At 32.9% G+C, this 25993-nt stretch overlaps 2 protein-coding genes across 2 annotated transcripts; both read right to left on the bottom strand.

Annotated features, from left to right (window-relative positions):
- Window positions 1-2286: 2286 nt before the first annotated feature.
- Window positions 2287-11319, bottom strand: LOC145304171 (uncharacterized). The gene is made up of 5 exons (XM_080145992.1): window positions 11203-11319; window positions 8163-8365; window positions 7644-7738; window positions 3782-3890; window positions 2287-3361 (listed from the first exon to the last, which is right to left on the bottom strand). The coding sequence occupies exons 1-5, from the start codon at window positions 11300-11302 to the stop codon at window positions 3224-3226; spliced, it is 645 nt and encodes a 214-aa protein (XP_080002118.1). The 5' UTR covers window positions 11303-11319; the 3' UTR covers window positions 2287-3223.
- An 8238-nt stretch (window positions 11320-19557) lies between these two features.
- On the bottom strand, window positions 19558-25840 carry LOC145304081 (uncharacterized). Its single transcript, XM_080145872.1, has 6 exons — window positions 25797-25840; window positions 24836-24928; window positions 24166-24246; window positions 22794-23516; window positions 22205-22273; window positions 19558-21384 (listed from the first exon to the last, which is right to left on the bottom strand). Exons 2-6 carry the CDS (start codon window positions 24857-24859, stop codon window positions 20371-20373), a joined length of 1911 nt encoding a protein of 636 aa, XP_080001998.1. The 5' UTR covers window positions 24860-24928; window positions 25797-25840; the 3' UTR covers window positions 19558-20370.
- Between the last annotated feature and the right edge of the window lie 153 nt (window positions 25841-25993).

The raw sequence follows: 25993 nt of genomic DNA, 5'->3' as shown, positions 1-25993 counted from the left end.
ATCCCATTTAGAAAACAGAATTGGTCTGTCTATTAGAAATTTATCTGAAACATTTTATTAGATTTTATCTAAATCTATTGGGGGTTTTACCAGGAGGAGGTTACAATGGAATTTTTAATTATATTGTCCCGAAAGTAAGTTTACAAACAAGTTCTCTAATTCGTTGACTTAAAATTTGAGTTACTTTAATGGATAGGCGGGAGTATACAAAAATTAATTCTCCATTGTAATATCCCTTATATCCCCAAGCGTATAACTCAATAAAAGATTTACAGCATCCTAATGGAATTTAAAGAGGTGAGCGGAGAAATATTTACACGATATAACCTATCTATAATACAAAGTAGCTTGATGTCTGTCCGTCCGTCTGAAGCTTAAGATCTCGGTAACCACTGAACCGATCGGATTCTACTTTTCAGGGAATATACCTACTGGTCCTGTGGTGGTTTTAGGCTATTTTCTTGGGGGGGTGGGACACCTCCAATCCCCCAAAACAAAAAATCCCTCTCCCATTTTTTTTTGTGTAGAAGTTTCCTTGGTTCTTCTTTTTTTTTTTTAGGGGCGAAGCCGCTAGTTAATTTAATATACCTATAAGCTGTTTCTTAAGAAATGCGACTATAGCTGACTCATTATGGAAATGAAATGAAAAAAATTGCCTTGAAATCGTTGCAAAATCTGTACACAATTTCAACGAATGACATGCCTCGACTGTTCTCCTATTGGCTGATTTTGATAATATGTCTCTAGATTATCTCTATTATTAAGTGTTTATCAATTTTAATAATCCTATTATTATTTTTTTCATAAATTTGAAATAGATTTGAGTTGTTTCAAAACATTTCTAAAAAAAAACATTTGCATTTGAAAACGTTATAAAATCATATTGATTTCATAGGAAATAATATTTTACGAAAACTTATGTTATATATTAGGCTATATTTGAAATTTAGATTTCCTGGAACTTTTAATAACTTTTTCGAGTATAAAGATATTTTCAATATTTTATGATACAATAAAACACATACATTCAGAGAAAAATCAACAGAGTTTAAAGAAGGGAGCGACCCCCTCCCTCTTAGACGAAGCTGTTAGTTTCAATACAAATTAAAAGCTTCGCCGCTATACTCCATGAATCGGAAGATTTAATGGTTTACAAAGAAATAATATACAAAACTTACAGGTAAGGTTTTGGTTAGTCCCTTAAGATCTCTCTCACCACTCTACTGATAGGGTTCTCCTATTTATAAAAGCTGAATATAGGTCCTCAGATTTTTAGACTTTTTCCTTCATTTTCAAATATTCTGGTGGTTCTGGCCGCGTCCCCATTCTAGATAACAGAGTTTCTTATATGTTAGGGGCGTTGTCGCTAATTTGAATTAAAAGGATCTCACAATATATTTTTATCTATGAAACTCTTTCCTGTAATGCACATAATTTGAATTACATGTATTTATTTTCTGGTAAGAAGGGGACATTTGGATGTTAATTACACTAGTTCCCAAAGTCTTTAAATATCGTTTTCTTATTCGTTGGCTGGTAATAATTATATCATTTTGAAAATTTTTCAACTGAAAAAAAAATATTTCTAAGAGGAGAACGCCCAACCACTAATTGTAATCTACAAATGGCGTAATTTTGTGTATCATCATTGGGGAAGTACATTAATTTTTCGGCCAGTGTCTTATCCCCTTGGATCCCTGATTTATTTTACCTTTGAAGAAACTTGGTATTTACATTCATGGTATTGCATTTATGCAATTACAGTATCTAGGGAGCTTAAAGGATAAGGCAATGGTCAATAAATTGATGATAAACAAAGTTACCTCTTCTGTAGATTTATATTATTGGTTAAAAAGTTTTGACAATACTAGTTTGAAACCAAGCAATCAAAATTAAATATAGATACCAACAATACTAAAACCCAAATTCAATCAGACCAAAACATTATATATCAAATCAGTGTGGGAGGATACATTGGGTTGTTTATTACACTAGTCCCCAAAGTCTTATCATGACGTTTTCTATTTCATTGGCTTAACAAATTTAGGGACTTTTATTCTATTGGATTGGTTTTCTTATTCGTTGGATTAAAAACCTTCGAGACTGTTATTGAACTTTTACTGGTTGGTTCATTAAGTTAAGAGCCCAAACGTTTCAACCACTAATTTAATCTACAGGAGCGGTAATTTTGTATATCATCATTGGGGATGTACATGAATTTATCAGGCATTGTCTTATCACTTATATCCCTGATAGCTAATACTAAAATCAAAGGAAATTTGCTTCATATATTTATTTAATATGATTAACAATAATAAATTTTAACAATAAATATAATATTAAATGAATAAAGTATCTAAATTTTAAAGCACATTTTTGCAACCATTCTCACAAGATAAATACAGAATACATCTTAGTAAATGGTATCGGGAAAGATAATTAGAGCTTTTTATTGATTTCTAACTTTTAATTAGTGTGTTTCCTATCATTTATTTCTGCATAAAGAGTTTAAAAGAAAATAGACAAGAGGACGAAAAGAAATTGTCTAAGATAATGAATATAAAATACACGTTGATATATTGACAGGGGAGGATTTGTCTTCAATTAATCCTACTAATATAGACCTCATTTACTGGCCAGTTCGTTCCTCCAGGGATGGGATTGGGTAAAGAGAGTGTATTGTTTTAGCCAGCTGCGAGTATTACTTTATCAGAGTGGATGAAAATCGGGTAAAACATCCAAGTAATAATATATCGATTTTAAAGATACATCATTCTTGTCGTTTAAAATAACTGATTATCTAACCCTATTCCTTTATTTAAAGAAAAGTTTATAAGTAAACATTTTCTTTGCTAGTTCTTCAAAACTTTAGATCAACAACTTTGAATGAAAACTTTCTTTAGAATAATCAATAGGTAACAGAGTAAGATAAATATAGAAAATAAATAAGGTTTCTATGTCTACAGGGGCAAGGTAGAATGTGAATAAATAAAGGGAAAGAACTAAAAGATTTTGAGCTATTGCCCCTTAGATTTAATTATTAGGAAAAATGGTTGGTTTAACAAAATTAGATAAAGAATAAGAATAGGTAATCCCAGTAAAATTAATTTTGAAATTAAATTTGTAAGTTTTTGGAGTTTTTAACAATAATACTTTTATAACTTTTGTATACTTAAATAACATAATTCTTTTTCTCTGTGGTTTGTAAATGAACACAGTACACTCATGAAACTTCAATTCTTGCCGAGTTCAAGAAAATTCTGATTTTAAATCCTCCTTTGTCAGCCTGTGGTTCATTGGTTGCATCTTCTGTTAAATCTTGTGTGGTGTCTGTTGTGTTGTCAATGAGCATTGCTGACTTCTGAAAAATATGATTTAGAATAATGGATCTATTAGTATTTGGATGTAGCACCACATTTTCATGTACTCTGATAAAGTGATTCTCACAGATGGCTAAAATAACGAAACGCCCATCCATCACCTTTACCCCAACCCCTTCCATTCTGCTGGATGAGTCAAATGTTCAATAAATGGGGTCCATAATAGCAAGCTAAATTGACGATAAATTTTCCCCTGTCAATATATTCGAGTACAATATACCTACTTATTCATTAAAAGAATTATCTTAAACTTCAGCTCTTGGTAGTTCTCTTGGAAAGTTGGTGGTACAACCCCCCCCCCCCCAAAAAAAAAAAAGAATAGTTATAAACCATCCTAGATTCTTTATTACATACAGACAGTCATTCTGTTACTTTTATATAAGGAATTAAATTGTAGAAACCTGTGGTCTTTGCTCCATGCACAATTCTGTATTTTTGATCAAATAATTTGCTGGCTCCTCCAAGTGCAGGATTAAACAGTTTAGGGTCAGGTAGGTAGCTAGGATTGCCCTGAAATTAGAATCATATTTTATGGATCTAAGGGATAAGATAATGACTCATAAATTTATGTATATACCCAATGATGATACACAAAATTTTTTCTTCTGTAGATTACAATTAGTGGTTGAAACGTTTGGACACTGACTTAATATGTCAACCAATCAAATTCATTAAAGTCCCCAATTTTGTTAAGCTAAGAAATAAGAAACGTTATTATAAAACTTTGGGGTTAAGTGTAATAAACAGCCCCAATGTCCCCTCCTCCCTGATTATAACCCTTGTCATATTAAGAAGCTTAATGAATGAGACTCGAAATTCATGTTCAAAATTGCCCTTTCTCTAGATTTAAACTATTTGAGAGAAACTTTAGAAACAGCTGGTTTGTTCAACCCAATCAAGATTTAACTTTATAAAACTTTGGGGACTAGTATAATTTACAATCCAATGTCCCCACCCTCCCTGACCATAGCCTCACATATGTTGCTTGCTCTGGGACTATAAAAAGTTAATGTTGAAGATTTTACAATTTTACATCATGAAGGCTGCATGGCTTACTTTTCTTTAAGGGTATTCATACTTTCATGTCAAATTCAAAATTAAAACAGCTTTTCCAGTATGGCCTTGAAACCAATTAATATCCACTGGATTACAACTAGTTCTTAGCCATACTGAAAAATCAAATCATATATAGCATCGTATTAAGACAATTTTTCTAGAATGTTAAAATAAAAATCATAAAATTAACACCAGTTTTGTTAAAGGTGGGCCTGCGGCACTCGGGTCTAAGAAAAATAACTTTACCTTTTATTTTTTCCTTTTAATAACGCCGAAAGCTGTCTAAAATACGATGCGATAAATAACTAGTTTTATCCTAGTTTTAAAATACCCCTCTATCCAGAGATAATTTGTATATAAAACTAAATATTAGTTACTTTAAAGGAACTCCTAGTTTTATTATCCCCCTCTATCCAGAGATAATTTGTATATAAAACTAAATATTAGTTACTTTAAAGGAACTCCTAGTTTTATTATCCCCCTCTATCCAGAGATAATTTGTATATAAAACTAAATATTAGTTACTATGAAGGAACTCCAAGTTTTATTATCCCCCTCTATCCAGAAATAATTTGTATATAAAACTAAATATTAGTTACTATGAAGGAACTCCTAGTTTTATTATCCCCCTCTATCCAGAGATAATTTGTATATAAATTAAATATTAAATACTATGAAGGAACTCCAAGTTTTATTATCCCCCTCTATCCAGAGATAATTTGTATATAAAACTAAATATTAGTTAATATGAAGGAACTCCTGGTTTTATTATCCCCCTCCATCCAGAGATAATTTGGACATAAAACTAAATCCCTAAGGAGGTTTAAACTATGAAAACACACAAAGATACTGAAAACTTTTTAAAGTTGTAAAGCTACTCTATAACAGTTAGTGACTCGATATGGACTCGATCCTGTCTGTCAATGGTTGTATGAACTGTTTCTGTTTTTTACTCTATACTATGTATTCCGATATCATATTCTCTTTCTTTTTTCTTTTTTTTTAATATAATGTTTCTTTTTTCTTTGTTAAACATTTTGTTTTAAATTACTTTTGTGGATTACAGAGAAGCTGGGATTCTTTAAAAACTAGAGGCCTCTAGGAGCACTTTAAAGAGGCAGGGAGGGGGTACATTGGTCTCCCTTAAATTTATTTTTAAAAATAGGAAATATTTTTTTTTCTTTGAATCGGGTTGGGATATAATTTTCTTGGAGTGTGGTTTCTCTCTAAGGGTTGAGCTTTCCTTTCCAATACTAGTTAAAAATCTTCCCTTTTACCTATAAGAAAAGACCAATCTGCAAAGAAGATTTAGATCGGTCTAGCGGTTAATGGTATATTTAAGTACTTACAGAACAGACAGTCATCCTATTACTTTTATATAATGTTCACCTGTTGACCATATTGTGATATCAGTAAGTCGATCTTTTTCAGAGTAATGAAAAGGAGAGCAGAGGGAGATAAATGAGAATCATAAAAGTAAGCTACCTCTGGAAAAAATTAGGTGTTTTAACAATATTTCATGATACGTTAAAGTAGCAGGATGTATGTAAATGTGTCGAGTAATATCTTAGAAACCACTGAAACCTATCTAGAGTCCTTATAGTAGGGTTTTATCCTATAAAAACGTATCCACCCATAAACCTTATGAGGCTTACTAGTTGTTTACTTCAATACATTGTATTTTTTAAGATTGTCTCAAAAAAGTTACATAATCTATAATTCACTGCAGGTAATTGGAATGGATAAAACACCTTGCAAACAAAAAAAGAGGATCAATCTTTTGAATTTTATATACCATAGTAATTAGCTTATTTTTTGTCAAATTTCATGTCACAGAAAATTAATGTTTCTACATAAAAAATTATAATCAGGTGTATAGTATTAACCGTACACGTACAGTAGATGTAGAATATGCGTGGTTAAAATGGCAGGAAAAAAATTGTTACTAAAAAGGACATCATTTACTGGTCAGGTTGTTTATCCAGTAGAATCAAAGAGGATTGGGCAAAGAGGGTGGATGGGGAGGATTGTTATTTTAGCCAGCTACAAGTTTTACTTTATTAAGTACATAATAATCTGGTGTAACATCCAAGTAATAATAAATCCATTACTGTAAATACTGTGGGGATGTTAGAACACCTAATATAAAATTATTTTTTGGGTGTGGGAGCTAAACTATGTTGTAAATTATAATAGCTTGAGTGTTAGAACACCTATAATATAAAAATATACACTGGGTGTGGGAGCTAAATTATATGCTAAACTTTATTAAAGAGAATGTTAGAACACCTATAATATGAAAATAAACACTGGGTGTTGGAGCTAAACTATGTTGTAAACTATATTAGCGAGAGTGTTAGAACACCTAATATAAAGATATACGCTGGGTGTGGGAGCTAAATTATGTGGTAAACGGTCAGAAAGGGAGGAACATTTATCAACCTGATACTCAGTTTTACAGTTTGTATTATGTAAGCATCAAGTTTTCTGTTTGTCTGATAAGATCTCGTTAACCATTGACCCGATTGAGTTTCTTTCTTTTTACAGAAGCTTAACATAAATCCTGGATGGTTTTTGGCTATTTTACTGCCATTCCTAAGATGCTAGTTACATATACATAGACCTAAGAATTGTAATTGGTGGTCAATGTCATATTGTAGACATAAATATCAGGTAAATAATAGTGTCGCTATTTTCTAAAAGCGAAGCTTTTCTATAATTAGGGTCGGTCCGTGATTTCAAACTTTGTATGCTGATTCCTTTAACAGTTAGGTACGACTTAGAAAGCAAAGCAGCTCTATAATATCTACCAGAAAGTCCGTACGTCCATTTAAAACAAGTTGATTTTTTACTTTTTGACAAAAAAATTTTCTATATTAAAATCATTCATCTGATTCTTTGAATATTGATTCCTGTTACAATAAGGTACAATGTAATAAGCGAAGCATCTCTATAATCAAGTCCTAAAAACGTCAGTATGTCCTTAAACAGTATTATGTATTTAATCAGTTTTGCAACAAATTTACTTACAATTTTGTACATATAAGCTTATCTATTGATATTCAGTTTATTCAATTCTGACACTCTACTAGTGTTAATGTTCGTTTGTCCTTCCATTTCAGAGCTTCGTTTTTATGGATGTTGTCATCCTTGTTAAATCAATATTATATAATAGTAATCCTTTTGCGATTTAACCTTTAACTGTACCTGGCTTGCCAATGGAAGTCAGAAGGATACACAAGGAGTGAAGTGTAGAGTGAGTTACGCTGTAATGCACCTGATGTTAGGAGGCCTGACAGTACCTATAATAAAATAAGATGTTTATTTGTGACAAAATACGCAGAGTATTAGGTAAAAAAAGATCCAACAGACAATCAACCCTTTGATTGCACGAACTTTGTCTGTAAGTCTTAACTGTGAACGGAAATGAGTTGCGCTATTACATTAATAATTTCAAGGTTCCCTGGTATTCCCCCAACTCTTAATGGCAGCGTTAGGTACAATTTTTAAGTCTCTAGTATGACCCGTTTAATCTAGACTCGAACCTGACAACTGCAAGTAATGATGTTAATTCAATGATTGCGTTAATCTTAAAAATATGTAAAAAAAATAATTAAACTAAATTAAGAGCTAGTTCGAAACTGACTATAATACATTATATTTTGAAATGGAAAAGTTTGGTGATTTTTTATAGAGATTTATTTATAACTTTAATTTAATACTTACTGAAGATATAGGCAGGACATACTTGTTAACATCAATAACAGGCTGCAGGTTTGTTATCAAAGCATCTGATTGGTTCAATTTTGTCTGAAACAGGTTCTTTATGGTCTCTGATTGGCTGAGCTTGTTGTGAAGAAAGTACTGCGCGTAGAAGGTGACAAAATGGCCGCCATTCTTCCAGGTTTCAGAGTTCAATACCACTGACTAATTAAATCAAATTATTTAACAACCTGAACTTTACTTGTGCATATGATATCAAATCTTAAAGAAAAATCTTCAAAAATAAGTTTTTTTATTGTATAGCACCAGTAAACAATTTTTTAAAATTAAGTTTTTGTATTTGATCAATTTGGATGCAGCTAAATTTATATTTAGCGGCTGTTTTAGGAATAAAACACCATAGGTGTACATCCCCCTTGATGATACACAAAATTACGCCTTAAAAAGCGCAAAATTAGTGATTAGAACGTTTGAACAGCGAACACTCATCTTAATAAACTAACCAATTAAAATTCACTAAAGTCCCCAATGTTTTAAAGTCAATGAAAAGGAAAGCGGTATTAAAAAACTTTGGAGATTAGTGTATTAAACTGCCCATTGTCCCCTCTCTCTCTGGAATTACGAGTTTGTGAGCAGATTAACAAATAAACGCTACTTGAGCTAGTTATAGAGTAGCTAAGCTCCTAACATCTCAAATGCAAACACTAAAAAGTTTTTGTTGAATAACTTTTAGTTTGCTCCTTGTTTCAGTCACCTATCATTTACAGACAAAACAAGTATGTTATTATTTGTAACTGTAGAAACAAAAATCGTATTACAGGCAGATTTTCATATATAATAAAATGAAAAATTATAGGTAAGATACAAACTAGTTTTGTTATCCCCGAGGAACCGAAGGCCCGGGCTAACAAAAATCATATGGTATTAATCATATGGTTTTTTTTATTTTATTATTCGTGGAAAATGTCTATAATTCGATGCTATACATGAATTTTCAGTATAGCTGAGAACCAGAATTTGTTTTGAGGTCATACTGGAAAAGGAAAGAAATTGTAGAAATTGCTTCCAAATAAAAATATAGAAAATATACCTCTAGACCCATTACACTTTCCTCTCCGAAAATAAAATGTAAAAAGTGGTTGGAAGCAGGGATGTTGAGGGATAAGACAATGAACAATAAATATTGTACATCCCTAATAATTATAAAAATTATCGGTTGACAATTAACCTGGTATGGAATTAACCCATCAAATTTTAATAAATGTAGATAAAGTTTTTAAGCCAATGAATAAGATAACATATTTATAAAACTTGGAATCAGTGTCTCCTAACTCCCAGGGAAGTAAGAATTTTATATGTAATTTTTTTTTATAAACTTACCATTCTTCAACTTGTTTTTAAAAAATGCATCTTTTTCTATTAACAGAGATAAAGCTTTTCACAGCAGAGTAGAAAACTTTAATAACTCCAATTTCACACCATTGTCAGAGAATATTAGTTTTTAGAGTTTTTGCAGATTTTTTTTTAGATAACTGTCTTTCTGTATGTATGTATTAACTTATTTAATTACTATTAAATTTTTAAAAGCGAAGCTTTTCTATAATTAGGGTCGGTCGGTCCGTCCGTCTGTCCGAGATGGATAGCTTTTTTCGTTAATTCAGGAATGTCCATAATCATTACCAGAATGTCTGTACGTCCATTTTAAACATGTTGATTTTTTACTTTCTTAACAACAAATTTTTATGTGATCTAATTATCCTGATTTCTGGGACGACAAAGTACAATATTATAAGCAATGCAACTCTATAATCAAGTCCTAAAAATGTAAGTATGTACACAAGCATTATCCTGTATCAAAAAGTTTTTGAACAATTTTACTCACAATATTGCTTTGACTCTTATTGATTTATATTCTGAATATTTAGTTCTGACACTATACAAGTGTTAATGTCCGTTTGTCCTATCGTTTCAGTGCTTCGCTTTTATGGATGTTGTCATCCTTGTTATTCAAGACTCTAAAATCGTGTTAGTAATTTTCTAATTAGAGGAAAGTTCTGGTAAAGTATAGTCTATTAGGTCTTATTGTTATTAAGATTTATCTTTACAACCTGACTGTAATATTAGTACTAGAGGCCTCTAGAGGCACTTTTGTGAAATAGGGATAAGTCGATCAGACACTTTATATTTTGGTTTTAGAAAGTTTTTTTAGCAAAAATATATATCTTACCTGGACCTTAAGCCATATCGGTCGAGCGGATGGTGTCCCATAGAGTAGTGGTTAGCGCACTACGCTGTGGTTGGGAAAATCCGAGTTCAAGTCCCCTCATAGATATTTCACTTGGATGAAAAATCAATGCTGTTGCAATTTGTCAGAATATAATTACGCAACCTTCCCTGAGATGCCCTTAGGTTGTAAGGAGGGAGATTTGTAGGAAGTTAGGATCATACATATTAAGCAACTGTACTCTTGCTTTCCCTCGTCCATTCTCCTCATATGAGAGTGCCATTAATTAGGGTGGCTTAATATGGAACACCTGCCGAAACTATAGGCCAGGGTGATGTAATAATTGAGTAGCTTCCACGAGAATTGCGGGTCAGCTTGTAATGTAACATAGAATACACTCAGCTGATGCTGTGAGTATTGGTGCAAAAAATGGGGACAAATTTCAAATTGTTTTGGCGTGTGACGCCATACCCCCATCTCTTTTCTAGGGGGTTTCTTTCCTCCTTCCCTTTTCTTTCCTCTCACTTGTGACGTAAATAATTAGCCCCATCAAATCAATTTAAAATTTGTCCCCATTTTTTGCACCAATACTCACAGCATCCACTCAGCTTACCAATCTAGGATTGGTCAAAGGATTCTCACCTCCAATCTCCTCGTGCATCTGAATCCTAACTTCAGAGAATCAAGGCTACATACATAAATACATATCGGTCGAGCGAAGAGTGAGATTTTAAGTTAAGACACACAGGCAGACACACTTACAGTTAATACTAATGATATAAAACTTTATTTTTATAATATTAATAATTGATTTTTCCTTAATAAGTTGGAGAGCCTTTTCATTCTCAGCAAATGGAAGATTTTCCAACTTAATGTTAAACTTCAGGTTGTTCAGGTTGAAGCCTCTAAAATCGACCATGATTCTCTGAAATGGGAGATAATAATGGATATATGATATACGTGGATATATTGACAGGGGAAGATTTGTCGTCAATTTAGCTTGCTTTAAATAAACCTTACTTATTGGTCAGTTAGTTCGTCCATTAGCAGGGGAGGGGATGGAGTAAAAGGGGTGGATGGGGGGAATCGTTATTTTAGCCAGCTTCGAGCATCACTTTTTCGGAGTGCATGAAAATATAGTGCAATATCCAAGAAATAATATATCGATTATAAATTGCTTTTTAACAAGTTGCGCCTTTTTACAAGCAGAAATATCAATTTAACACTAGGGTAAAGTAATTGTTACGACGAGAAATGCTCTAGTTTTAGAGAAGCTACGTCTATCCCATTATTTTTTTTTTATAATTTAATGTTTACAAACAACATAATAATTAATGTACATTTGACTTAAACAATGCATTTAAAAACACACTCTTTGACACAATTAAATAAGAACTGCAACTGATTTGTCTACAGGTTTTTTTAGGCGACTCAAATCTTGGTGATTTCCATAGATGTGTTGTACATTATTATCACAGCACAATATATGTACAGGTAATTCTTCTGGTTTACTGTGATAATGATAAGTATTTTTGATTCTAGAACCCGACTGTTATGTATGTATCGAACGAGATTTGTTGTGCTTTCTACAAAACTGTAAAAGTATTAAAACATTTTGATGCATTTTAGGATTGAACCATGATAATACTTTCGTTAAAAGAAGATTTTATCACTAGAATTTAACTTTAGCAACTCCGCCTCTAGCATCTTCGAAATAGTAGGGAAAGCAGAAAAATGGCATAAAACCACCCCAAGACTTATGTTTAAATACCCATACCAAGACCTATGCGAAGCTTTCTTTAAATGGAGAACTTAATCGGTTCAATAATTAGCAAAAAAAAAAGAAAAAAAGGCATTATTTCATATAATAGAATCTTATTATGTCCTCTATCTCATTTAAAAATAATTTTTTCTCTCCTTTTTTGATTATGCAATGCGAAAAAATCTTTCAAAACATCTTAATTTCCTTTTAAATTTCAAAACAATCTTTCTCGTGTACTTTTGCATATATTCATATTTGTCCTTTCGTCTGTGTTCAATTTGTGAAGCATATCCCATTAATTATTAGTTATCTTATCTGTTTCTCTTTCACACTCTACTTCTTTTCTTTGCATGTAATCATTCTTACTCAACTTAGATTATATTAGTTGTGAGGTTAGGTAGCTATTTCTTTTCTTTGCATGTAATCATTCTTACTCAGCTTAGATTATATTAGTTGTGAGGTTAGGTAGCTCTTTCTTTTCTTTGCATGTAATCATTCTTACTCAACATAGATTATAATAGTTGTGAGGTTAGGTAGCTATTTCTTTTCTTTGCATGTAATCATTCTTACTTAGCATAGATTATAATAGTTGTGAGGTTAGGTAGCTATTACTTTTCTTTGCTTGTAATCATTCTTACTCAGCATAGATTATAATAGTTATGAGGTTAGGTAGCTATTTCTTTTCTTTGCATGTAATCATTCTTACTCAAACATAGATTTAATAGTTGAGAGGGTAGGTAGCTATTTCTTTTCTTTGTTTGTAATCATTCTTACTCAACATAGATTATAACAGTTGAGAGGGTAGGCAGCTATTTATTTTCTTTGCTTGTAATCATTCTTACTCAACATAGATTATAATAGTTGCAAGGTTAGGTAGCTATTTCTTTTCTTTGCATGTAATCATTCTTACTCAGCAAAGATTATAATAGTTGAGAGGTTAGGTAGCTAATTCTTTTCTTTGCTTGTAATCATTCTTACTCAACATAGATTATAATAGTTGAGAGCTTAGGTAGCTATTTCTTTTCTTTGCATTACATGAATGCGATGCAATAAATAACTATTATCATCTTTAAGGAGGATACTTTTTACAATTATCTTTTCCTGCATAAAGTTTATATATTAATCTATGTTCTCGTGTCATTGCATAAGATGTTTTCATAATGAAACAAGATTGTCTGTATTCATATTAGAATAGCAAGAAAAACAATAAAACGTACACGACTTGAGTAATGAGTATAGATATAAAAATGTTAAATTATAAAATAAAAAGCCCGAAGGCCCGGGCTAATGATTTTTATTGATATTCGTTGAAAATTATCTGTAAAATAGTATAAATGCTATACATGATTTTTCTGTATGACTGAGATCCATTTCAAATCCAGCGGATATTATTCGGATTCGAAGCCATACTGGAAATATTTTTACCTCGTCTTCTAGAGGATTCCTGTAACAAAACAAACATTTTTGTTGAATATTTATCAGTATGTCCGAAACACCGATCAAATAAGTGTTTTATCTAATAAATGTGTTTAAACTCCGATTTTCCAAATGAAACAATTTTCCTATGAAATAAGAGTTTCAAAACTTTTCCTAAATTTAAATCGTTCTTGCCTTTCTTTTAATACAAATTTTAAAGAAAAAATTTAGTATAAGATGTTCTGAATTGACACCTATAGAAAGGGGTGAACGTCATTCAGTCTGTGAAAGCCTAAATCTCAGTCCAAGAAACGTAATATAATGGAGTATAACAGTAAACTAGCATCCTCTAATATTCATAAAATGTACTGAGATTTGAAAGAATCAGTTGGACTTATAAAACCCGGCTAAAGTTGCGTAAATGTAACGTTCTCTTGCATTAGATACATTTTTAACCCTTACAGATCGGGCCCCAATTCCTACCTTAATAGATGGGGGGGGGGGGGCTTATTTGACCCCCCCCCCCTCTATCTCGGCTCCTGTTACAGTTAGAGACATACAATTTTTTTCTGGTGGTTTATGTGCATATTTAGAGAAAATTACTTTTTCTAGTCATAGCGGTCAGACCGCTCCTTAGCCGTTTTTTAGCGGCCAGCCGCTAATTATTAAAAAAATTGTAGAGCGGCCAATTTTAAAGCTAGGATCACCAACTTTTAGGTGGAACTTTTATTATTTACTTTTCTGACCATCGCCGAAAAACGGCAAATAACGGATACCGCCATTTTCGGCGGAAAAACGGCAATTGGCGGCGCCAATTAATATTTTTATCTGTTTCTGATCACAATAAAAGGCAAAGCTTTTATGTGTAAGGTCTGTACATCTGAATTTCTTTATTTGCAGTTACTAAATTTCGCACAAAATAGACAGTCAGACTGACGAACAACTCTTTGCAATAAATAAACAACAAACAGCTATACTGGCTTCGCTATGAATGTATGCAATCGTTCCTTTTCTGTTGATGTGTAAACATCTTTTCCAGTATGGCTTTCAAACCGATTAATATCCACCAGATTAGAACCAGTCCTCAGTCACAATCCACTGAATATTCTTAGAAAGCTGTCTATAATACGACACGATGAATAACTACTTGTTGACAGGAAAAAAAATTTCCCCAATTTAACCAAAACATAAATTGTTATAAATAAATCTTCTTTCTATATAACAAATGAAAAAAAGATTATGGTCCTCGGGAGTAAGGGAGGGGACAATGAGCAATCAATTCAATTTAAGAATTTTCGCTGAAAGACCATAAAATTCAGATTAATCCAGAAAATTTTAAGGAAATTGTAAATGGTGTGTTAATAAAATGTAGAAATCTATAAAATAAGAAAAAAGTTCAAAGAAAAAAAGCACTCATTTGAAAATTAGATTAAAAAATGACGTAACCATTCTGTAATTAATAATTACTAGAAAAATCTCCCTAGAACTCATTCAACCCATATTCCTAGATTTAAATTCCACTATGTACAAGAATAAAATTTAGGTTGTTAGATAAGGGTTCTTAGATTGTTTATTACACAAATATCACAATAAAGTTTTTATCTATGAAATGATATTTTTTGGAGAAATTTCGTTTTTTACCATCCATGTCATAAAAAAATTTTTGTCTGCTATATTCAAAATAACTCGGCGAATTAGCGGCATTTGATGCGCTAGTAGAAACTGCTAAATTTTTGCACATTCCCTTTAAACCAGAACCCAAAGTCTGAGACTCCTAAAAATTGAATATTCGATCCATTGTCCCCTCCCTACTCCCTGATGGCCCTAGAGTTTTTACAAATACAACCCCAGGTACATAACACAAATCGCTTAGATTCAACAGACAAAAATACAACCTACTACTTTTGCAGACACACATACAATAAACAAGAAACACAAAAAGTGTGGTTATTTTGTTTATCATAATTGCGTTTGTACTGTACATTGTAATAATAGTTATTTCTCGCATCGTATTATAAACAGCTTTCCGCGGATATATTTAGAATGTACAATTATAAGATTAAAACTAGTATTTTTAGCCGCAATGTGCCGAAGGCACGGGCTAAAAAACTGATTTTAATCTTATGATTGTACATTTTTATATTCGTAGAAAGCTGGATATAATACGATGCTAGACATAGTTTACTTCGTATGGATGAGAACTGGTTCATATCCACCGGATTCGAATGAATACGAGAAAATTATCGTCAATTGTCTTATTCCATTTTGTTCTTGGTAATGTCTCTGTAATGAGACATTTCAGTTAATTATAACGGACAAAGAAATTATTAATGGATATTTTTCTCTATTTTTGCAACACAATACAGATGTAATTAAAAGAGTAATTAAGCGTTTGTCTCGGGTAAGTGAAAGAAAATGGAAATAATAAATATATCTATCCTTATAATAAAGTAACAGGATGTTTGTGTGTGTGTTTGTATGTTTGTACCGAAGGATCTCGCTAACCGCTGAACCGATCGGGTTCTCGTTAACAGGGTAGCTTCTCATAGGTCCCGGGAAGGTTTATAACTATTTTCTTGGGGGGTGGGACACCCCCAACCCCCCCCCCAAAAAAAAAAATGAAAAATAAGAAATTGAATTATTAAATTCGACTCTCTCCTCCTCAATTGACCTAGAGGCCTCTAGGGGGCGTAGCAACTAGTAATACAACCTACAAAGTAGCTTGATGTCTATCCGTCCGTCCGTCTGAAGCTTAAGATCTCGGTAATCACTGCCGAATAAATTGGGCTCTACTCTTCAGGGATTATACCAACTGGTCCTGTGATGGTTTTAAGCTATTTTTATAGGGGATGGGACACCCACAACCCCCCCCCGCAAAAAAAAATTAACCTAAATATTTTTTTAGGCAGTTAATTTAAAATTTGGTGGTCGCAGCTAGGGGCGAATCCGCTAGTATATATGTAATCCAAAGTAAGATATTGTGAAAAAAATAGATATCCTTTTATAAAAAATAACATGATTTATGTTTGTTGATGCGTACCGAATGATCTTGCTAACCGCTGAAACGATATAGTTCTCCTTTACAATGTAGCTTCTCATAGGTCCTGGGAATGTTTATAACAATTGTAAGGGAAGGTACCACCAACCATCCCAAGAAAATAACTCCTAGATTCCCCTACCGCCCCCCCCCCCACATTTTTAAAATTTATCTATCTATACACTAAAATTAAAAATGTAGTTGAGTTGAATGAGGTCTCTAGGGGCGTAGCCGCTATTATGTTGAGAAAGAAATGTGCAAAGAGATGGTAGGAATACAAAAATTTGAAAACAGCTAGGTATAAAAATAAGAAAAAAGTTATCATAAATATATCCACTAAATTTGTTTGTCATAATAAAAGACCAATAAATGCATAACCAATCCTAAAACTTTAAGCAGCCTTGCGGCCTTATGAGAGACTTATAAAGATGCTACACATCTAAAATGAAGTCACATGTTAAAAATTGCACTTATTTCGTAACCTTTTTCTGTTACAGCGAGGTAAATAGGCAAACTTGTTTACAGCAGGCAACAGATCTATAGTATAGATGTAATACAGACAACTACCTCCCTTCATTTTTCAAAGACCTCTTTCTTCTGCTTCTAAACTTTTTTCTGCTACTTGGCTGTGTTAATATAAGTGACACCATTGGTTGATTTTAAAAAGCCTAAAATCAATCCTAAGATATGAGAAATCAGGGATCATGGGGGATAAGACAATGGCCGAATAATTAATGTACATCCCCTATGTTAATACACAAAATTACCCTTCTGTAGATTACAATTAGTGTTTAAAACGTATGTATGGACACTCAATTTAATAAACCAACAAATGAAAAAGTCCCCAAAGTTATAAAGCCAATGAATAAGAAAATTTTGGAGACTTTAGTAGTAAACAGCCCTTTATCCCCTCTCTCTGACAAGAAATGCACTTTGAACACTGCTGTACAAGTACACTTACGTAAATAAATTTTTATTTGTAGTCAAAATTATGTACATTATATGCAAAACAAGGATGAAAACATCCATTTCAGCAAAGCTAAACAAATCACTTTTAGAGCAATGTGATTTTAATATTGTAGAAACAAAGTGCTTTCTCTCAAAGTACCTAGCGACAACAGAACCCCCTCCCCTATTTTTAAAATAAAGGTAGTTTTTTAATCCTTCCTAATGCATAGCTTCTATATGAACTAACAACAATACGTACCTATGTTTGAAAACGTAATTGTAGAGAAGCTTCACTTATTTCCCAATACCAATTCTTGGGAATCTCCAACATTCCAAATTGTTTAATACAACAATATTATTTCAATTGGCTAAAAAATCAAATATAGAAACTTTCTAGCGAGTTGCTTTGCTCTCAGTATTATACCTCTATTGTTACAGAAATTATCAGGCAAGACTTTAATTTGTATGCATAAATTTAAGATAAAACTAGAGCTACTCGTTACAATACGGACACACCAATAATGAAATTATTAACCAGGGCAGTAGGTACAAAATTTAATATTTTCCTTCTTATAGAGTATAAGTTTTTTTTCATTTGAAAATTCTTTAGAATGAAAAAAGGTTAAGTACATCGAAATTGTTTTTTCTTTCTAGAGATGCTTATGAAATAAATCTTCATAAATGTTTACTTTACGTGAAAAATTACATATTATTATTGTCTTATTATTGTAGCGCTTCTACGGTAAGAAAAATCCACCAAAACTTATAACTTAATAGTTTTATTCGGATTAAATAAAATAACATATACCTACATTAATTATAAATATAGTATATTAATTTTTAATTCAGTTTTAATGATGAAAAAACTTTTACAATTGAAGACACCTATAACAATATTAAAACAAGATTTTTTTAATGAAGTTCAAACAAGGACGTGCAAAATTGTTCAAAGTCAATTAGAAGAAATTTTGGCTTCCTCAAATTGCCTCGCGAGAACAGTACCACCCCTCCCCCCAATCCTACTTTATTTTAAAACTAGCAACTACGCCCCTAGAGGCCTCTAGTGGCACTTTAAATGTTTTTATTTGTTAAAGTCTACGATAATTCTTTATATTACGGATACCTCTTAATGTTACGTTGAAGTCTCCCAGATTTTAAGAAAATTTTCAATTTTTTGTCATTTCTTTTGGGAGGGTGGTAGTACCCTCCCCCAAAATAGTTAAAAACCTTCCAAGGAGATATGAGAATCTACCCTGTTAAGGAGAACCCAATCGGTTCAGCGGTTAGCGAGATCCTTCGGTACACACAGACAGACACACAGACAGACAAACATCCTGTTACTTTAGTATAAGGATTAATTGAAAATTAGGGGGGTGGGGCCATTTTTACTGTTTTAACTTAGGTTAGGTTTTATTGAGTTAGGGTAGACCCACAGGTATACCTATAGGCCCAAACAACAGTTCTAGTTTCAGAGTGAAGTACGGACATGACACACTCAAATTATAGAGTAACTGCGCTACTTAACATATTATACACTGATTGGTCAAACACAAAAATACACTGAGTGCTTAGTTTATAAATACTTTGTAAAAAATCAATTTAAATAAACTGGACAAAGAAGGTTATTAAGATAGGTGTAGCTAAAAAATATAAATAATAAAAAGATGACGAATACTTGATAATAAAAAGGGGGGGGGGGGGGTGGAGTTAATATTCCACTTTTGTAACTAAACCTTAAAGAAAAAAAACTCAACAAAAAAAGGAATAACTTTAATGAGGTACATGTAAAAGCGATCCTTTTTTGAGTTGAGTTTCTATGTGTTTTAGGTTGGGTGCTGAAGTGGGATATCCAACCCCCCCCCCCCCTTATTGCAAATAAAAATAAGTCTAAATGCATTGTAGTTACAATTCAATAAACAACATTTAAAAACAAATAATATATGTAAGTTCATTTTTGGTTCAGGTTAGGCATTAAACATTTAGTTCTATGTATCATAAATTAGGAATAAAATTTTCGTTAGGTACTTATTAAAAATGGGAGGCAGGGATGATTGATAGAAATATATCGTAATCAAGTTATCAAAAGGTCCTAGAAACAGCATATAAAGCTGTAATTTCATGTATACATTTCTAGATACATGATTCAAAAATAAATATATTTTGCAAATATTCAATTTCTTAACTAAAAGTCATTAATAGGTATTAATTAAGGATTTCAGTCTAAAATAAAGGGGGGGGGGGGGGGGGGAGGACATTGGAATGTAAGTTATACTGATACCCAAAGTTTTGTTTAAAAACTTTGGGTTCTTTTAATTCAATCTTGATTGGGTTGTACAAACCTTCAGATTCCAAACTATTCCTACATTATTTTTAAACAAAAAAAAGCTTTTTTATTTATCATAATTTGGGATAAAGGGAAGAGTAGGTTGCGCTAAAAATCCGTAAAGGTTGTGAGTTTTAAGTCAAAAACAGTAGTAGAACAATAAAAATTTAAGTTGTCTATAGTTCTTTTCAATAAGAAATACACATATTTAGTGAATATTACTGTTCTACTACTATTTTTAAGCCTTAAAACTCACACCTTTACGGATTTTTAGCGCAACCTACTACTCCCTTTTTCGTCTTATCCCATAAAAAATATTAATATTTTCAAATTGTGTTTTCATAGGTATGCAATTTTAAAGAAGGTATACAAAAAAGTTTGGTCTTAAGGATGCTTTTAAAGGTGTCTTTCATAACTTGATTACGAGATCCATTCCACCCCTTCTTTATTTATGCATTTCATCATTTTGATTGGTTTAATAATTTAAAAAAAGGTTTAAAATTACATTTGAAACACTCTCTTTTCCATTAATAGAATATCCGCTTTGTTATCAAGATGTTCAATGTCAGGTTTTCTATCAATAAAACTGGTCGAGGGTTCTAGGGGAGGAATCGTGTTTTGAGATTGCTCTTGCTCTGGCTCATTATCCATCATATGGCCGACAAATTTTATATTTTTCTGATCCATGTTTCCAACAAGTTTCACATCCTTCTCATCCAAGGCTTCCAGCTTTTTATGTGCAGATTTTACGTGTTTGTTTAGCGTACATTTCCTAGCAAAGCACATCCCGCATTCAACGCAAGGAAAAGGTTTTTCACCCGTGTGAGTTCTATTGTGCCTATTTAGGTCACTGTTGTTTGTAAACATTTTGCCGCACAATTCACATGAATATGGCTTCTCGCCCGTGTGGATTCTTTTGTGACGCGTCAAGTCGCTGCCCTTCACGAACGCCCTCTCGCATTGGTCACACCCATATGGCTTCTCGCCCGTGTGCACCCGCATGTGCCGAGTCAGGTCACCACTGCTGGGAAACCCTTTGCCACACGTTTCACACGAGAATGGCCGTTCTCCGGTGTGGATTCGTTTATGCCGTTTCAGTTCACCACTCTGCGAAAATGCCTTTTCGCACTCGTCGCACGCGTACGGCTTCTCGCCCGTGTGGATCCTAAGATGCCTAGTTAGATCACTTTTCATCCCAAAAACTTTTTCACAGAAACCACATGGAATTGGCTTTATATCCCTATGACTTCTTCTGTGATAGATGAGAGCACTGCTGCTGGCAAATTGTCCGTCACAGTCCTCACAAGAATATGGCGTCTCGCCTGTGTGTATCCGTCTGTGCACTTTCAAACCGTCTTTTCTGGTATAAACTTTCTCGCACAAGTCACAAGGAAACATTTTAGCTTTATTGTCTAATGAATTCAAATATTCTTGGCCATCCCCATAATCTGGAGAATTGATATAATCTGGTACTGCTTCCATTTTTACAGATGCTGGGTAGTTTGGATCCAGAAACTAAAAATAAACAAGGAATTAACTGAAGTAGGTAATTAACTTAAAGAATTAGGTATTACACAAAAAAAAGCTGCTTTTACCTAGAAAACTAGACTAATATTTTTGGCAGTAAAAACAAAATTTCTCACTGATTTGCATAAAAAAGCTTTTAGCTTAAAAAAAACAATCTGCATTAATTAAAAGCTTACCACAATACTACTTTTTGTGAGAAAAGTAAACAAACAGATATCTTAGCACAGTAAAAAAAGGTGGTTTCACTGCTCCCCCCCCCCCCCCCATACGTTAATTTTGCAGAGAAAAAAAAACATATTTCTAGACTCTGCGGAGGGCTCTTTCTTTACGGAAGGTACTTTGTTTACTTAACCAAACCTACAAAAACCATCAAAAATATTTGAAAAAGTTCAATTGAGGTCCAAGTGCGTTATAGGGGAAACAATCACTGTATTTTTATAAAGGGGGGGGGGGGCGAAAGTGACACTTTTTAAAACCAAAACTAAGAGTCAACAAAGGAACTCAACTAAAAAAAGGGTTACAGGTCTGAGATTTTGCATGGCAGTTGCTTTATAGGGGTACAATATGGAACTGTGAAGAAACGGCGGCGCAACCGCCGAAAACCGCCGTTTCCCGTCGTAATTTTTGTTGCCTTTTCTCGGCGGTTTTCGGCGGTTGCGCCGCCGTTTCTTCACAGTTCCATATTGTACCCCTATAAAGCAACTGCCATGCAAAATGTCAGACCTGTAACTCTTTTTTTAGTTGAGTTCCTTTAACTTTTAGTTTTGGTTTCAAAAAGTGTCACTTTCGCCCCCCCCCCCCTTTTTACCTCAGCAGAATTAAAATAATCTGAATAATCAGAAATTGCTTCCAATTTCACAGCTGATGGATCTTCAAACTAAAATATTTAAAAAATGTATATATATATTAGATATAAAATATGCGCTGTTCTTAACATTTGGGCAGGGATTAGGAGGGGAAATTGGACATTTACAATACATTTTATACTGGTCCATCAAAATCTTTGGGTACTCGTATTAAATTTTCTTTGGTCGGTTTGCATCATTCAATCTTTTCAACCAATTATTTCAATCTATACAAGGGGTAGGTATTTTTTTCAGTATTACTAGGGATGTACATCAATTTTCGTCCATTGCCCTATCCCTTAAGATCCCTAACATTTAGTTAATTTTAGTAACTTTCATGCTTATCAAATCAAAACTTAGGAAATGATAATTTTCATCATATTTTACTCAAATAAGTTTTTTATGAAGATTCCTAGGACTATTATACATAGCAAAACATATTCCTATCTTAGATCATTAAGAACGACAAAATATAATCTCCTTATCTCACTTCTTATCTTAAATTCTACATAACATTTTATATCTGAATTGATTCCTAATAAATCAACATACCTTAAACTTTTTAGGGGATGGTTCTTGACTGTTTGGGCTGTTCCTACCACTATTACCCTCTTCCTTGTTATCCATATTCTCATGACTACTATTCACAATATCATCCTTGTTATCAACATCTTCATTATCATCCTGACCACCATTCTCTTCAGGTTCATGTTGTTCTTGCAATTGTGGCTTGTATTCCATATCAGTCTGGTCATCACCACTTTCACTAGGTTGTCTGTGCATCTGCTCATCGTCTACTTGTCTACCGTTATGTTCATCACCATCGTGTCCATCGTTATGTTCATCATCAACGTCGGGTCCATCGCTATGTCCTTCATTGTGTCTATCTTCAACATGTTCATCGTCAGGTTCACCATGCACATGTCCATTGCTATGTTCATCATGAACATGTCCATCGTTCTGTTCATCATCAACATGTTCATCATTCTGTTCATCATTTGCATATCTAATATTCTCTTCATCACTGACATTCTGTTCAACATTTTCTTCCTCATTGTCATTGTGTCCATAATCAATATGTCTACTGTTCTGTTCATAATTAATAGGTCTATCATTTTGTTCATGATTAATATGTCTATTATTCTGTTCATGAATCATTTGTCTGTAATTCTGGTCATCACGAGCTTGTCTCTGCATCTGTTGATCATAAATTTGCCTATATTTTTGATCATAATTTCCACCTGCTCGGTCTATCATACCCTCAACGTTGTGACCCTAAAATATATTTTTTTAAATCATCACCTATCCAGATGAAAGTATAGTAAATTCAAATAATTTGCAGAAAGAAAGTTTGGAAAGAGATTGATTTTACTTTTAAAATTACGATATCATGTAAAACAATGTTTAGTACATTAAATAACATCCTAGACTGGTAAAATTTCCTAAATACCTATTTTTATTTAACAGGCAATATAAAATTTTTTAAACAAAAAATAAAAAAAGGTTCAATATACAAGTTTTAAGTTAATCTAAATCGATCTTTTTAACATGTTTACAGGTACCTAGGTATATTTTTTTTAATTTTTAGCTTACTAATATATTTTTTAATTGAACTAAAAACTCTCCCTTTTTTTAACGGATTAATATTATGCGGACGTTTGAAAATATGCAACGCAAGAGCAGACCTTTATATATGTGTACAAATCACTAACGTCCCAACTATTTCGAGACAACCAACCCTTTGATTGCACGACCTCTGTTTGGAAGTCCTAACTGTGCATGGTAATGGGTTACGCCTTTTTGGGGCCAATGCATTCTCCCTACTCTTAACATAAATGTCTCGCTTCTGACATTGCATTAGTCAAAGCAACTTTTAACTTCTTTAGTTATTACGCCTATCGCTAAATAAGAAAGAAGATCTTACAAACAGAATCTTGGGTTCATGTATGAATGATGGATGGTGGGCTCCTGCATGGGTGATGGTAGGTACTGGCCAGGACGACCTCTAAAATATAATACAAGAATAGTTTTAATGAAAACCGGTGCCTTTTTGAAATGAAAAAAGCTATCTGTCATTTCATCTATAAGTAAAAATAGTAATACAAAAATCCCTTAAAACAGCAGGAAGTTTGATTTTGACATTCTTAACCAAAAAAATTTAAAATATCACCAAAAACACCAAAGATACGGAGAAAAATATATAAATATAAAACAAGCAAAAAACCTGCTAAAATGTTGTTTTAATTGGTGGAAAAAGTGAACACTAGATGTATTTATTCAAAAAGGCATAAAAAAAGAAGTCTTTAAAATTGGGCAACAAATTGCATAAAACTTTTTCACCTACACTAAATTACTACATTTAGGTAAATATCGGATCATTACCGTAAATGACATAAAAACTTTTTTAAGTATCTGCGTTTTATAAGGTAAGGTACATCTTTTTCGTAGTGTCTTCGGGACTACGGTGTACAAGCAAACTGGACCTAATAGACAAAGAAATGAAAAAATATCACCCTATATTTCAAAATGTGAGAGCTAGGGGGGTCTGTGCTCGACTATGTATTTTAAGGGAAATCACCATTTAATTTATTTACCTCTGGCATTTCATCTTCCGACATTTCTAATCGTTGATTTGCTGCCAGAAAATTTATAGCTTTTCAAGATCTTCTTTTTATCTTCCAGGATCACTAGGTAAATAAAATAAAAAAAGTTTAAATCATAGGTAAAAGAAAAGGATAAATATGCATATTGAGGACCTCAGGATAGGGTCGATCGTTTGAAGTACAAAAACCTGACTACTAAAAATTGAAGTTTTTGAAAAAATAAATTAAACAGTAAACACTTCATTTTTCAGTATGTATGCCTCTCGCGAATTACTTTAAATGTCAGTGTATTTAAAATAGTAGCAGAACAAAAACTCATGTTTCTCCCAAAGTTTATATTTTGCAGACAGGCGGAAAGACTTAGGACCATAGACGTCCAAGGGGGGTGGTAATGGGGTGATTACCCCCTCCAAACGATTTTTTACAAAAAAAATTTTCATTTTACCCCCCCCCCCCCCCTCCCTATTTAAAATATACCCCTACCGTGGGCACCCCCAATCATTAATGAGGGGGTATTTACCCCCCCTCCAAACAATTTTGGGGGGTAAATACCCCCCCAAAAATAAAAAATCTCTGATAAAAAAAATTTTAGCGCGTCGCGCGCATTTTTAATACTAAATATTTAATAAAATTTAAATTACCCCTCCCAAAAATTTTACCCCGGGGGTAAATTTTTTTTGGGGGGGGTAAACTAAATTTACCCCTGCCAACAGATTTCAGGGGGGGTAATTACCCCCCCCCCCCCCAAGCAAATTTTACCCCAGGGGTAAAAATTTTTGGGGGGTAAAAAAAATTGCAACGGCTTCGCGCGCCATTTTACCCCAACCCCCCCGGCCCCCCCCCCCCAAAAAAAAGCGAATTACCCCCCCCCATAAAAAAAAATAAATAAAAAGCTTGGACGTCTATGCTCAGGACATTCCAAATTAAAGAGTATCCACAACTTTATACTTACCAAGTTTTTATTATCCTCTAATCACCTTTATCATTATTAAGTCTGAAAATATAAAGTTTAGTTGGTATTAAAAATCAAATTTTAATTTTAAGTTGAACAATACCAATAGTACTAGTTATTTCCCAGTTAGAATATTGATCACAAGAAAGTGAATTTTCTATTTCTACTTTTTTTTATATCGTTACACGCGTGATGTT

The sequence above is a fragment of the Acartia tonsa genome, chromosome 1, assembly GCF_053477335.1.
Source record: "Acartia tonsa isolate MP-2025a chromosome 1, ASM5347733v1, whole genome shotgun sequence".
Classification (NCBI taxonomy): Eukaryota; Metazoa; Arthropoda; class Copepoda; order Calanoida; family Acartiidae; genus Acartia; species Acartia tonsa.
Note: the sequence above shows the minus strand (reverse complement) of the source record. Positions and strands in the feature narration are given on the sequence as shown.